This window comes from Aphelocoma coerulescens (genome assembly GCF_041296385.1).
Source record: "Aphelocoma coerulescens isolate FSJ_1873_10779 chromosome Z unlocalized genomic scaffold, UR_Acoe_1.0 ChrZ, whole genome shotgun sequence".
Taxonomy (NCBI): Eukaryota; Metazoa; Chordata; class Aves; order Passeriformes; family Corvidae; genus Aphelocoma; species Aphelocoma coerulescens.
In genome coordinates this window covers 57,122,528-57,135,580 of record NW_027184085.1, presented here as the reverse complement: position 1 = coordinate 57,135,580, position 13,053 = coordinate 57,122,528, and the positions used below count along the sequence as shown (strand labels likewise).

At 43.9% G+C, this 13,053-nt stretch overlaps 1 protein-coding gene across 8 annotated transcripts in view; it reads left to right on the top strand.

Annotated features, from left to right (window-relative positions):
* CSNK1G3 (casein kinase 1 gamma 3) overlaps window positions 1-13,053 on the top strand; it is an 81,019-nt gene that overhangs the window by 28,495 nt on the left and 39,471 nt on the right. For 7 of the 8 annotated variants that reach the window (XM_069001234.1, XM_069001235.1, XM_069001236.1 and 4 more), the window contains one exon: window positions 12,066-12,135. In XM_069001234.1, the coding sequence (XP_068857335.1) occupies window positions 12,066-12,135 (70 nt within the window). Of the gene's footprint in view, window positions 1-12,065; window positions 12,136-12,667; window positions 12,724-13,053 lie in introns of those variants that run through there. The other variant, XM_069001240.1, reaches the window with a different exon arrangement.

The following is a 13,053-nucleotide window of genomic DNA, read 5'->3' as shown; positions in this document are numbered from 1 at the left end:
GCGGCAGTCACGGGATCCGAGGGTCCTTGCCCGCGCAGGGGAACACAAACCAACCAATGGGGAACAAGGCTGACCAGGGGCAGGGAAACCCCATGTCTCCCCCCCAGGGCCCCTCTCCCAGGGCTCCATGGCAGGGGGAGGGACCCCAACAGTCCTGGGTGATGCTTAAGTTTAATTGGATCTTTATCTTTCCTTTTGTGAAAGATACCATTGATTCCTTTTCCCATGGCCCACTCCTGTACCACCAGAGCAGTAAGGTGGTTGCCATTGTCTCACTGGGTGGAACTGGGTAAATAACTGAACCACTGCTTTGAATCTGTATACTTTTGCCTGTGCCTGGACTAACAACTTCTACTTGGATTAGTCCAGACACAACCTCCATATTTGAGTTGGGAATATGTACAGCATCTTCCTTCTCATTTAACTTACCCTGCAATAACTTTGATATTTTGGTTGCCTTATACGGCGCTATTTTGTAGCAGTTGGCTGACCCTGTCCATCATCTCTGGTTTCAGTTTTAACTAGGGGTCCAGATTCCAGATTCTACATCCTGCAATTCCTTATGAAAGATTCTCTCTTATGCATCCCAAAGCTGCGCCTGAAGCCTCCTAATATGACCATGCTGGACAGCAAATAGCCCTTCTGCCTTCAGCTTCTTTTCCTGATCACTCTCAGCAGCAACCAACATCTTCTCCTGAAGCCTCCTCTCCCTCTTCAGGCTACAGGCCAACAGGCAGCCACTGGATGAGGGTCCAGGACTCACAGGATCATTTAACCATATGAAGACCCCAGGTTCCCAGATGCCTTGGCCTCCTCTTCTGCAGCTTCTTTCTGCTCTACAGCAGCTGTTGCCTACACTTCTATCTTTCCTATAGCCACTTCTCTGGCTTCAACCTCTTTCACAGCTGCTCAAGGACCTGGTTTCACTTGGTGAGTAATGCAGAAAGATGGGGAAACCTTAAAATTAGGTCTCATTGTGGTACACAATGGGTCCTTGAGCAAAGACAATCCCACAGATTAATCCAAACAGTCTTTCCTAAAACACCTCTCACGTGTGCCACAGGGACTCTTGTCTCCATCCACTGTGTGCAAGGGTTCAGACTCGGCAGGACCAGCTCGATTGATGGACTCTCAGGTATTGGCCATCCAGGTAGCCTTCGCTAAGTTCACTCCCCAATTTTTGAAGGTCCCCCCACCAAGTGCCTTCAGGCTGGTTTTAAGTAGTCCATTGCAGCGTTCAACTTTCCTGGCAGCTGGTGCATGATAAGGAATGTGTTATATCCATTCAATACTGTGTTCTCTGGCCCAGGTGTTTATGAGGCTGTTCTTAAAATGAGTCCCGTTGTCCAACTCAGTTCTCTTGGGGGTGCCATGTCTCCGCAGGACTTGCTTTTCCAGGCCCAGAATGGTGTTCCGGGCAGCAGCATGAAGCACAGGGTAGGTCTCCAGCCATCCAGTGGTTGCTTCAACCATGGTCAACACGTAGCGCTTGCCTTGGCGAGTTTGGGGAAGGGTGATGTAATCAACTTGCCAGGCTTCCCCATACCTGTACTTTGACCATCGTCCACCGTACCACAGAGGCTTCACCCGCTTGGCCTGTTTGATTGCAGCACAGGTCTCACAGCTGTGGATGACCTGTGAAATGCTGTCCATGGTAAGGTCTACCCCTTGGTCACGGGCCCAGCGGTATGTTGCATCTCTCTGACCAGAGGCATCATGGGCCCAACGAGCTAGGAATAATTCTCCCTTGTGCTGCCAGTCCAGATCCACCTGTGATACTTTCACCTTGGCATCTCGGTCCACCTGCTCGTTACTGCGATATTTTTCATTAGCCCGACTCTTGGGTACGTGCGCATCCATCCACGTCGAACCTTCACGGTCAGCTTCTCTACTCGGGCGGCGATGTCCTGCCAAATCTCAGCGGCCCAGATGGGTTTCCCTTTGCGCTGCCAGTTGGCTTTTCTCCATCGAACCAGCCATCCCCACAGAGCATTAGCTACCATCCACGAGTCGGTGTAAGAGATAGAGCCTCGGCCACTTCTCTTGTTCAGCAATATCCAAAGCCAGCTGGACGGCTTTAAGCTCTGCAACCTGACTCGATCTACCTTGTCCCTCGGTGCTTGTCCAACTTGTCGTGTGGGGCTCCATACTGCAGCTTTCCACTTCCTGTTAGTGCCTACAATTTGGCAGGAACCATCAGTGAAGAGGGCATAACGTCTTTCAGTCTCCGGTAGCTCATTATATGGTGGGGCTTCCTCAGCACGAGTCACTTGCTCTTCCTCTTCTTCAGAAGACAATCTGAAAGTCTCACCTTCAGGCCAGTTTGTTATAATTTCCAGAATCCCAGGAGGATTCAGGTTTCCAGTTTGGGCGTGCTGCGTGATGAGGGCGATCCACTTGCTCCATGTGGTGTCAGTGGCGTGATGCGTGGAAGGAACCTTTCCCTTGAACATCCAACCCAGCACTGGTAGTCGGGGTACCAGAAGGAGTTGTGCCTCTGTGCTAGTTACTTCTGAGGCAGCCTGGATTCCTTCATAGGCTGCCAAGATTTCCTTTTCTGTGGGAGTGTAGTTGGCTTCAGACCCTCTGTAGCTTCGGCTCCAGCATCCCAGTGCCCAACCCCAAGTCTCACCAGACACCTTCTGCCAGAGGCTCCAGGACAGACCATGGCTCCCAGCTGCAGAATAGAGCACGTTCTTCACCTCTGGTCCTGTCCTGACTGGGCCAAGGGCTACGGCGTGAGCAATTTCCTGTTTGATCTGGGCGAAGGCTTGCTGCTGTTCAGGGCCCCAGTGGAAATCGTTCTTCTTGCAGGTAACCAGGTAGAGAGGGCTCACGATCTGGCTGTACTTGGGAATGTGCATTCTCCAGAAACCTATGGCACCTAGGAAAGCTTGCATCTCCTTCTTGTTGGTCGGTGGAGACATTGCTGTGATCTTATTGATGACCTCAGTGGTAATCTGATGCCGTCCATCTTGGCATTTCACCCCCAGGAACTGGATCTCTTGAGCAGGTCCCTTGACTTGCTCTTCTTGATGGCAAAGCCGGCTTCCAGGAGAATCTGGATGATTTTCTCTCCTTTCTCAAATACTTCCTTTGCTGTGTTTCCCCACACAATGATGTTGTCGATGTATTGCAGATGTTCTGGAGCCTCACCCTTTTCCAATGCAGTCTGGATCAGTCCATGGCAAATGGTGGGACTGTGCTTCCACCCATGGGGCAAGCCGGTTCCAGGTGTACTGCACACCCCTCCAGGTGAAGGCAAACTGCGACCTGCATTCTGCTGCCAAAGGAATGGAGAAGAAGGCATTGGCAGTATTGATGGTGGTGTGCCACTTTGCTGCCTTGGACTCCAGCTTGTACTAAAGCTCCAGCATGTCTGGCACAGCAGCACTTGGTGGTGAGACCTCATTCAGGCCACAGTAATCCACCGTCGGTGTCTGTTCTCTGCTGGACTTGCACACTGGCCATATAGGGCTGTTGAAAGGTGAATGGGCCTTGCTGACCACCCCTTGGCTCTCCAGTTTGCGAATCCTCTCATGGACGGGAACCACAGAGTCTCTGTCGGTGCGGTATTGCCGACGGTGCACTGTTGCTGTGGCGATTGGCACCTGTTGTTCTGCAGCTCTTAGCAGTCCCACAGCAGAGGGGTCATCCGAGAGGCCAGGCAATGTACTCAGTTGTCTGATATCCCAAAAGCCCAACAATGTCCTTTTGGGTCCTTGAAATATCCATTTCTGAGATAGTCTATGCCGAGGATGCATGGGGCCTCTGGGCCAGTCACAATGGGGTGTTTCTGCCACTCGTTCCCAGTTAAACTCACTTCAGCTTCCAGTACAGTCAGCTGCTGGGATCCTCCTGTCACCCCAGAAATAGAAATGGGTTCTGCTCCCACATACCTTGATGGCATCAGAGTACATTGAGCGCCTGTGTCAACCAAAGCCGTGTATTTTTGTGGGTCAGCTGTGCCAGGCCATCGGACCCACACAGTCCAAAAGACCCGATTATCCCTTTCCTCTACCTGGCTAGAGGCAGGGCCCCTCTATTCCTGGTCATGGTACATGTTGTTCCCCCCTGGTGAATATGCTCCTGAGGTCCCTTCAAGAGAATCAGTGATACTATCATTCCTATACCATCTGGAGTTCTGTGTGCGAGAGACCGGAGTGGCGTTGACTCTAGATGAGCTTCTTGTGGTAGCGGTCCCTCTTTTTAGTTCATGTACAGGGGCTACTAAGGAGGAGGTGGGTTTTTCGTCCCACTTATTCATGTCTTCTCCATGTTCCTGAAGAAAAACCCAGAGATTACCTCGTGGCGTGTATCCTCTCTCCCTGGTTGGGGGACGCCGGCTCCTGATGGCAGAGACTCTTGTTGGTTCTGGGGAGATGTGGTAAATCTCTTCCTTAAGTTCCTTTTTCAATTTCTGATGGCCTTCTTCAATCAAGCCCCGGACTTGCTCAGCCAGCCTTGTTTCCACGGATGAGATATGGGTGCGAAACAGGGCTGTGACGGTGTCCTCGTAAATCCTCAGTTTGTTCACCAAGACGCCCACCCTGTCCTCGCCTTCCCTCCATTGCAGCGTTGCCAGGTAACGGGAGTATATCTCTGGTCCAAGGCGTGCGAACCTCAACCACATCTGTGACGTGCACTGGACACCATCTGGGCTCTTAGGAAATCTCTCGTCTTCTGAGAAAATGATCTCCAGCACAGCCAATTCCCTCAGGCTCCGGATACCTTGTTCCATTGTGCTCCATTTCCCTTGGTGCACCTGGAGGGTCTTTACAAAGGTACCTGTCCCTTACACTTGTAAGCAGTCGCCGCCAGAGGCTGAGAGTTTCTTGGGTTCTCCCGATCCCCTGGTCAATGACCACATCCTGGGACAGAGATCCCAGCTGCCTGGCCTCGCTTCCATCCAGAATGGTGTCATTGGCTGCAGCGTCCCAAATGCGGAGCAGCCAGGTCAGGATGGACTCATTCGTCTGGCGCGTGAATTCCCTCTGCAGGTCACGCAGCTCACCCAGGGATAGTGACCGAGTGATGATCTCTGGCTCTGTCTCTTCTGCCGGGTGCGAAGGTCCTGCTGCATCCTCGTCAGTCACTATGCGGACTGACTTGCTTTTTGATTTCTTCTTCTGCACGGGGGCAACTGCAATCGGTTTGGGCTGTTCTGGTTCAGTGATGGTTTGTGTGGAGAAGCTGAGAGTGCCTTTGTTTTTTTTTTTTCCTCTGAGTCAGTCTGCGTAGGCACGGACACTGTTGTCTTGCGTTTGGTTTCTTTCTCCTCTGTGACAGTCTGTATAGACATGATGTTTGTTGCTCTGCTCTTTTTTTCCCCTCTTATCCTGAGGATGCTGTGCCATAGCTCTGACTCTAAGCATGGTGTACACAGTGCAGGCTGTACAGAGAAGACAAAGCAGAGCTAACAGCAAGTTTATGCTGTCTTTGACATCCAGAGAGAGCTCAATATTTTCAAAATCTGCTGTGTCAGGCCTGAAAGACTGGAAAAAACCATTCTTTACTCCTCCCCCCAGGGGCTGGGTGCGATTGTTGAGGCCCCAGATGCAGCAGCCTAGACTAGGACAAGCAAGCCAAGTTGAGTATGTATTCCGAATTATGTTCATTGCCTCAGAGGTTATCATGCAGTATAGGCGTAATAGACCAATAAAGCAAGTTTTATACCGTACTGTCTCGGGGTGATTTTATGATGTGTATCCCCTATCCCTGCTCTATGCCCAGAAATTAATTTTGTGCCTTTCTGTGCCTTTAAACTGAGCCTGAGAGGGGGAAGAGAAAAAAACTGAGCAAAACTTTTCAAAGCAGTTTGTTTTAAGGACACAGAGATAGAGATGGCTCTCTGCGTTCTGCAGTGGCGGGAGCGGGAGGAAGCAGCTTGCTTGCTTTTCAGCCAGCTTTCGGCTTCTTTTTCTCTGGAGAGAGACAGAGAGTTGCACTTTGTTTTTTTCCTGGGACTTTGGTTTTTCCTCTTCTTCTTTTTTGGACTGTTTCAACGTCAGAATACATCAGGAGGACTTTCCACCAAGGCCTTGGCTCTGGAGGTGGGCCTATGACCCAGCTCCAAGGAGGGGGAAAGAGACCTGTGGAAGGACTCTAAAATTATCCCAGGTTTTCTCTCAACAGAGTGAGAGGCTTTATCATTTAGCATTATTATCCTTTTTGTGTGTGTTTGTTAAATAAATAGTTTTTATCTCTTGCACTTTCCTTCAAGGAAAATTTCTTTTTTCCCGAACTTGGTGGGGGAGGGCTGGTTTTAACCTCCCTTCTATCAGAGGATATTTTCCTCTAAATTTGTCCAAACCGGCACACATACCCTGGTCTACACAGGAGCATTGCACTTGGTAGTTCCCCCTGTGCAGAAAAAAATATAGAGAGCAAGGTACAAGACCCATGAGTATCATAATGAGTAGGTGGTCTACAATACAAAATTGTAATTCTGACTTTTCTTCAGTACCTTGCTGCATGTTGGGCGCCAAAATATGTACTAATTTGAAAACAAACCAGTGGGAGGCACCAAGTCAGAATAACAACAGGGAAATTAAAGAAAAAATAAAGGCAGAAAACACTGGTTTAAACTGACAGAGTCAGGATACAACCTGACACTGTTAGTCAGGGTGGCAGTAGCAGTCCAATAAGATGGTGGCTGCAGTCCTGAAGTGGTGGATGTGGTTCTGTCGAAGCGGTGGTCCTGTAGAAGGGTCTGCTCTTCCTCAGAAGGTCCAGTGGTGGCTATGTAGTTCCTGTCCTCTGGGAATCCAGTGGAAAGGGTGTCTGTGGTGTTTAGAATCTCAGATTATATCCAGGATGAAATGCTTGGTTCCTCCTTCTGGGTGGAGCACCTCACAATGGGCTGATGAGTCATGTGGCAGGGCATTGGTGGGCTCATTAACAGAAGATAGTCCAGAGGGAGGAGGCAAGGAAATACTGCCCCACCTAGTTTCAACAGCTCATGAGGATGGTAGTAGAATATACTGCAACCCAGGAGAGGTCTTTTCTATATTCAACAAAGATTCCAATTTTACTCTCTCATTTTTCTCTCTATGTAAACAGTGTCATAAGTGGTCAGTCAAATCTTGTGGGTGTTTTTATAAAGACTCAACCAAGACTTTAAAATGTTTTTGCAAAAAGTCAACCAAATTTTGCAGTAAATTGTCTCTCTCTTTTTGCCATCTACACATTTTGGTAAAAAAGAGTCTTGTCTCATCTTGCTCTCTGTATGAACATTTTTGTAAAGAGTCAACCTGGTTTTATAGAAATGTCTCTCTCTTTTTGCTCTCTATCTAGACACTTTAGTAAGGAGTCTTGAATCTTTTTATCCTTTTGTGTTTCCATTGGTATGGCACACAGTACTCCACATATGTCGATGAATGTAGGGCAAGTATTGTCCATAATGGGAAAGGGGTCCATTCTTGACATTTCCTGGGCTGTCATGTCCTCCCTCTCCCTGTTCCAGATCCATCCTGTCCCCCAGTCAGAGATATTCAAGCTCATCCCAGCTATAAATAGCTGAAGAGCTGTTCAGTCCCTTTCAGCCTCATAGGAGTCCTGTCTGTGATGCCAATTTATTGTTACAAGCCATTGGTAGGAGTGTGATGTTTGTTGTATATTCTTATCGTGCTAAACGAAGACACCAGACCACACGGTGGGGAGCTCTTGTGCTTTATTGTACAGTTGTCATAACTTTGGCAACCCCCCACTCTTAGACTCAAAAGGTATTGGCTAAGAAGCCCTTGGATTCTTACAATACACTTCTCAAAAGTAGTGGCTAACAAGCCCTTCATTTTGTACAGTACAGGGAAAAATATGACAGCTGTGCTTTGCTCAGGCAAAGCAAGGGATGAGAGAAATTTAGGTGGAAAAGAGAAAGAAAACAGAAGTTCACTGATCTGTAGATTCCTGCAGTTGGTCCTGCTGCATGGATGGTTCAGAGCAGGGACAGCAAAACAAAGAGAAAGATACGGAAAAAGAGTGAGGGGGCCTAGTTCGCTTCCTTTTATAGTTAACCTGGTGCAGCCTCTTATGTAAACAAGACTTTTCATGCTGTTTTGTTTGCATATGCACAGGCAGCTCTTCGAGCTCTCCTCTGGGAAGTCAGTTGCGGGGGGACTAAGGAGTGGGAAGCTGGCTCAGAACAGCACTACTCCATCACCATGGGACCCTCTGTTTCGTTCAACTTTTCCTGTCCTAACAGTCAGAATATTTGAGACAAAACATGCTTATGCTTAGTCCTCCACAGAACTGCTTCTGGAAATACGTCAATTTTTCTTTCTTTGGGTGAAAGATAAGAAGTTACAAAGTAGTCATCACTGCCTTTTAAACTGTAATCTTTAAGTCACTGATTCATTAGTCCACTAAAGATTTGAATTTCTAAAATTAAAAGTGAGGGGTGTGTGTTGGAAAGAAAGTTGTTCTTCATTTCATGGTTGCAATGTTTTTTTCTCTCAGTTTTTGTTTTTAAGGGGTGACTGTGGTCTAGAATGACACCTATTTAGAATCCCTCTAGGAAATGTAGTAAATCCAAATCTAGTGGAAGTCTGTTTAATAGACTGGTCTTTTCCTGTAACAAGAGCCTACCTCTTAAAGAATTTTTTTTCCTGAAAATGGCTTGTTTGCCATTGCTTATAAATGTGTGAAACAGAGACAGAACGTAAATTGAGCTGAATTCTCACTGAATTACTAAAACCATGAAAAGTAGGTAATAGCTGAATGTTTATATTGTGCTTTGGGTTATCAGACTTGAAATTTCAACCTTACAGTTCAAGCAAACTGCTTTTTCAAAGCCCCTTAAAAGAGAAGTGACTTGAAAATTGTACAGTATTTTATTCCGTGTATTTGGGACAAAAATAATTGTGAAAAGAATTCCTAATGAACTTGAAACAGATTTCACATTTCAGGTGTCTTTTTCATTTTGTTTGAATGTATAAGCATGCTACAGAATTTAAAAAGGAGGGTAAGAACCTCTCTGATAAACTAAGGACCAGTTGTTTCTGTCGCTCAGGTAGCTGGGGCTCTGTAAACGTCAGTAAACTGCACATAATTCTTTGATGGCATCAAGACCCCATATTCCTCATTTAGAGAGAAACAGTCTTTTGCAGGGAAAAGAATTTGTCTATGTTTTAATATTGAAGCTTTGAAACAATTAGATGTGAATGTAAGAGCAGGGTAGGGAGGGTCATTTGCAGAACTTTGCAGATCCTGGAACAGTTCTTTCAGGATACTTCAGTGAAGGCCTGGGCTTATTTAAGTAAAGAAAATACACTAGTTTCTTTTGGTTAGAGAAGTTGGATTGAAGGGACTCTGGGGTTAACATGACGTTTGAACAGTTATGTGTTCTCAGGCTTATTTTTAGATGCTGCAATGTACTGAAACACTAATGAGACTAAGGAACTATGATTTGCCATTTATTTTATTTATTACTGAATATTCTTTTTAGACTTGTTGATGCCCTAGTGAATTTTTCACTCTTATGGTGAAAGATTACATTTAGCATTCTTTTGTCTTGATTTATCTTTTCCTGTCTTTTCTCATTTATGTGTAAATACTGCATAGTGCAGAGTGGGATGTGCAGAAATAATTGTATGTGGAGAGGTTATTGTGCTTGCCCTTTTACAAGTTCTGTTGAACAAGATGGTGTGTTCCCTTTGCATGTTTGGAATTACAAGAAGATATCTAAGCCTTCTTACAAAAAGAAGTGATTCAGTAAAGGAACTACAAGTACATACATATTGCCATATTTTTTTCACTTTTACTGGAGGGAATAAAAGTGTTTAATTGTCTCTCTGCTGAACAAGGTTTAGCTTCAATCTTTGGCTGTGTGTAGTAGTTTAGTAGATGTGTTTGACTGTTTGAGAGCATTGCCTTCTGGAGATTTATCAGAACTGCTTTCTGCTGATGGCCAGCATAAGCAGCATTCATGAAAAAGAGGATGTATGTGTTAAAAATTGTATACTATTTCTTTTCCCTAGAAATTTTCTTTATTTAATCTATTCCTGTAAATTTAATACATACAAGTTTTTCATCCTTTTTATGGGACCATGTTATAACACTGAGGGGTTGTTAATGTACAATCAGTTGAGACAAAACTGTATAATTGAAAAAAATTAAACTTCCTATAAGCCAGTGTTATTATAATCAGCAGACATGCAGAGTTTTATGGACTGAAATATTTTCTTCTTAGCTGGCAGAATCATAAGTTTTAATTAGGCATTATGTAGAGTGTGGTGTATTCTGCAGCTAACAGACTTGTATGCTACAAGTAAACTAGTTGCTAAATTTATGTAGTTTTCTAAAAGGTTAAAATGTTTCAATAAATGCTTCATAGTGGGTTTCCTCATTCCTCTGAAAGCTGAGTAGGAAAGGTTGATAGTTGCACTGATTTGCTTTTGATTTAAGATGGTTTTTTGGGAGTAACCCTCTTCAATACTTGACCATAAATTTAATATGTCTTTTTTGTAAAAGGTAACTAGGCCTTTGGTGGGCCAGTTAGTCTTGCTTAGTAATTAATTTTTTGAATAATAAACACTTTCTTGTTTTATAAAATTCTTGCTCTCTTCTTTGCAAAGAATACCAATGTTCAGTTCTGCTGGTTGCTCTGAAGTGTAAAAAACATACAGTAATTCTATTTGTTTTTTGCAGAAACTGTTACATTGGTCCTTCTTTACTTTTAGGCATCCGCCTTTGGCATCCTGGCAAGATCAAATGCATGAGTGTACACTAACAGGGACTTTGGCAGCAATTGGAAACACCTAAGTCATGGAGGGAGATGGGTTGAGGAAGAAGACTAAATTTCTCATGCTTGCACATTGGCTCATAGTTTTTATGCACTGGACGTGGCACTGAGAAACAACACAGGTGTATAAACTCGTAGCTTCTGAAGATGATGGAGTAAGGAAAAGATGAGCACTTCGCCCAAGCTTTTCCCAAAAATTCATATTCAGCAGTATCAGTTATTGCTGATAACTCTATTAGCAGTTACTTACTACGTGCTGCAGTTCTAGTAGTAACCAAATTAGTTTCCAATTTATCACTGATGCATTGGAAGATCACAGAGTCAATTAGGCTGGAATAGACCTCAGCATTGAGTACAATCTCTGACTGAACACCACCATGTCAACATCCCATTCAGTGCCATGGCCAGTCTTTTCTCAAACACCTCCAGGGATCATGATTCCACCACCTCCCTGTGCACTCCATTCCAATGTATAAGCACCCTTTTCTGTGAAGAAGTTCTTCCTGATGTCCAACCTAAACCTCTTCTGGTAGAGCTTAATCTTAAAATCATGGTACATACCAGAAGAAACAAGGCACAAGGCATATATTCTAAAAGATGCCGTCATTTAAAGAATCTTGTGGTAAAGTACCTTTTCTTTGCAAGGGGAGGTACCCAAGAAGTTCAGGTTTCCATTTGGGCTGCATGTGTGTTCCTCTGCTTAATCTCATGTCACTTCATTTTGTTCTGTGAGATGCTGACACACTGGTGTGTTGAACACAGAAATACGATTTAATTAATGTGCGTAAACTACAAACTTATTCTGGGGCTTTTTTTTGCTTGTTTTGGATTTATAATTTGGAATGGTGGTACTTAATTTCTGCTAAGATGTTACTATTTGTGGAAGGATTTGGTATTTTTTGTTAAGATCCTAGGATAAGACTTTATTCTTACAAAGATATGCCTATCATGTATTAGGTGTTCGGAGGTTCTTTTCAATCTGTTAAGCTGTATATTAATGCCACTTTCTGAGGAATGTAGGACGTATCATCCATGTGCTTTAGAGAAACATACTATTTTTTAGCTGCTCCATTGTGTGTCTGTTATTTGGTTCACATGTTGAACCCTGGTCCAGTAGAGCAATACAAGATGCAAATGTCCTTATATGCACTAGTCTCACCTGAGGGAGGTTTAGTTTTCTCTGTTTCGTAATTGCCAGTCACTTTGGAAGAAATATTCAAACTTTCTGTGTTGCTTGGAAGCAGTAGGGCTAATTTGGCTGGTAGTAGGTTAGCATATTAGTTTTTAGGCTTTGTTTTAAATGTTGTTTTTGTTTTTAAATCAGGAGCCAATGAAGTCGAGAGCACCACAGCTGCATTTGGAATACAGATTCTACAAGCAGCTAGGATCTGGAGGTAAAAAGCAGTGTAATGCATTTTACTGTGATGTAATATAGGGTCAATTTTTGGCTGAAGTTTTCTGGTTTAGAGGTATAAATCTATTTAATAAAGTGTTCCTAGCTACTTAAAGGTGAAAAAAACCCCATGATTTAGAGGATTAATGTATACATTCCAGTATTCTAACATTTTTTTCTCTGCTCTTTAAAGTGTACCTATGAAGTCCTGACTAATAGGTCTTACCTATCACAGCATTTGTCTACATACAGGTGCACCTTAAACTATGTAATCTTAGACTATTCGCAGTACAACTCTTTGAAAAAATTCTGCAGATCTCCACACTGCTAATCTACTAATCACATATTTTTAATTAAAATTGATGTGATATTTAAATAGCTTCAGATTCAGTTTTACTTTACTTCACTTTTATTGATACAGTATATATTGCTGCTTGCTAGTTTTAAACCTCTTAAATACCTGTAGAAAAAGTTTAAATGCAGTTTAATATTTGAATTTCTCATTTCACTCCCCTTGTTGCTTTTATACCCAGAAGTACTCTTATGATGGTCACCTAAATGATCCAATTGTCACCTTTTGATTTTGTAGGTGAGCGATACTTTAAATTTTTCACATATTTTTTGTGCCTTTTGCTGCATTTAATCAGTTAGGAAGATGTGAAGTTTCTTACACTAGTAAAGTGAGTACAGATTTTCTCTAAATCAGCTATAACCTAGGAAAAAGAAATCTTTTGACATCTCTTCCTTGAAACTATTCCTAGAGTAGGTCATGTAATTAACTATTTTTACCTTTTTTTTTTACTAATGTAGAAGCTTGTTTTATGAGTGGACTACTAACAGTGGTTTTCTACGTGTGTTTGGGGATTTATTGGCAAAGGCAGCCTGGAGTTTGTAACAGTGATTTTAGTTGTGCTTAAAC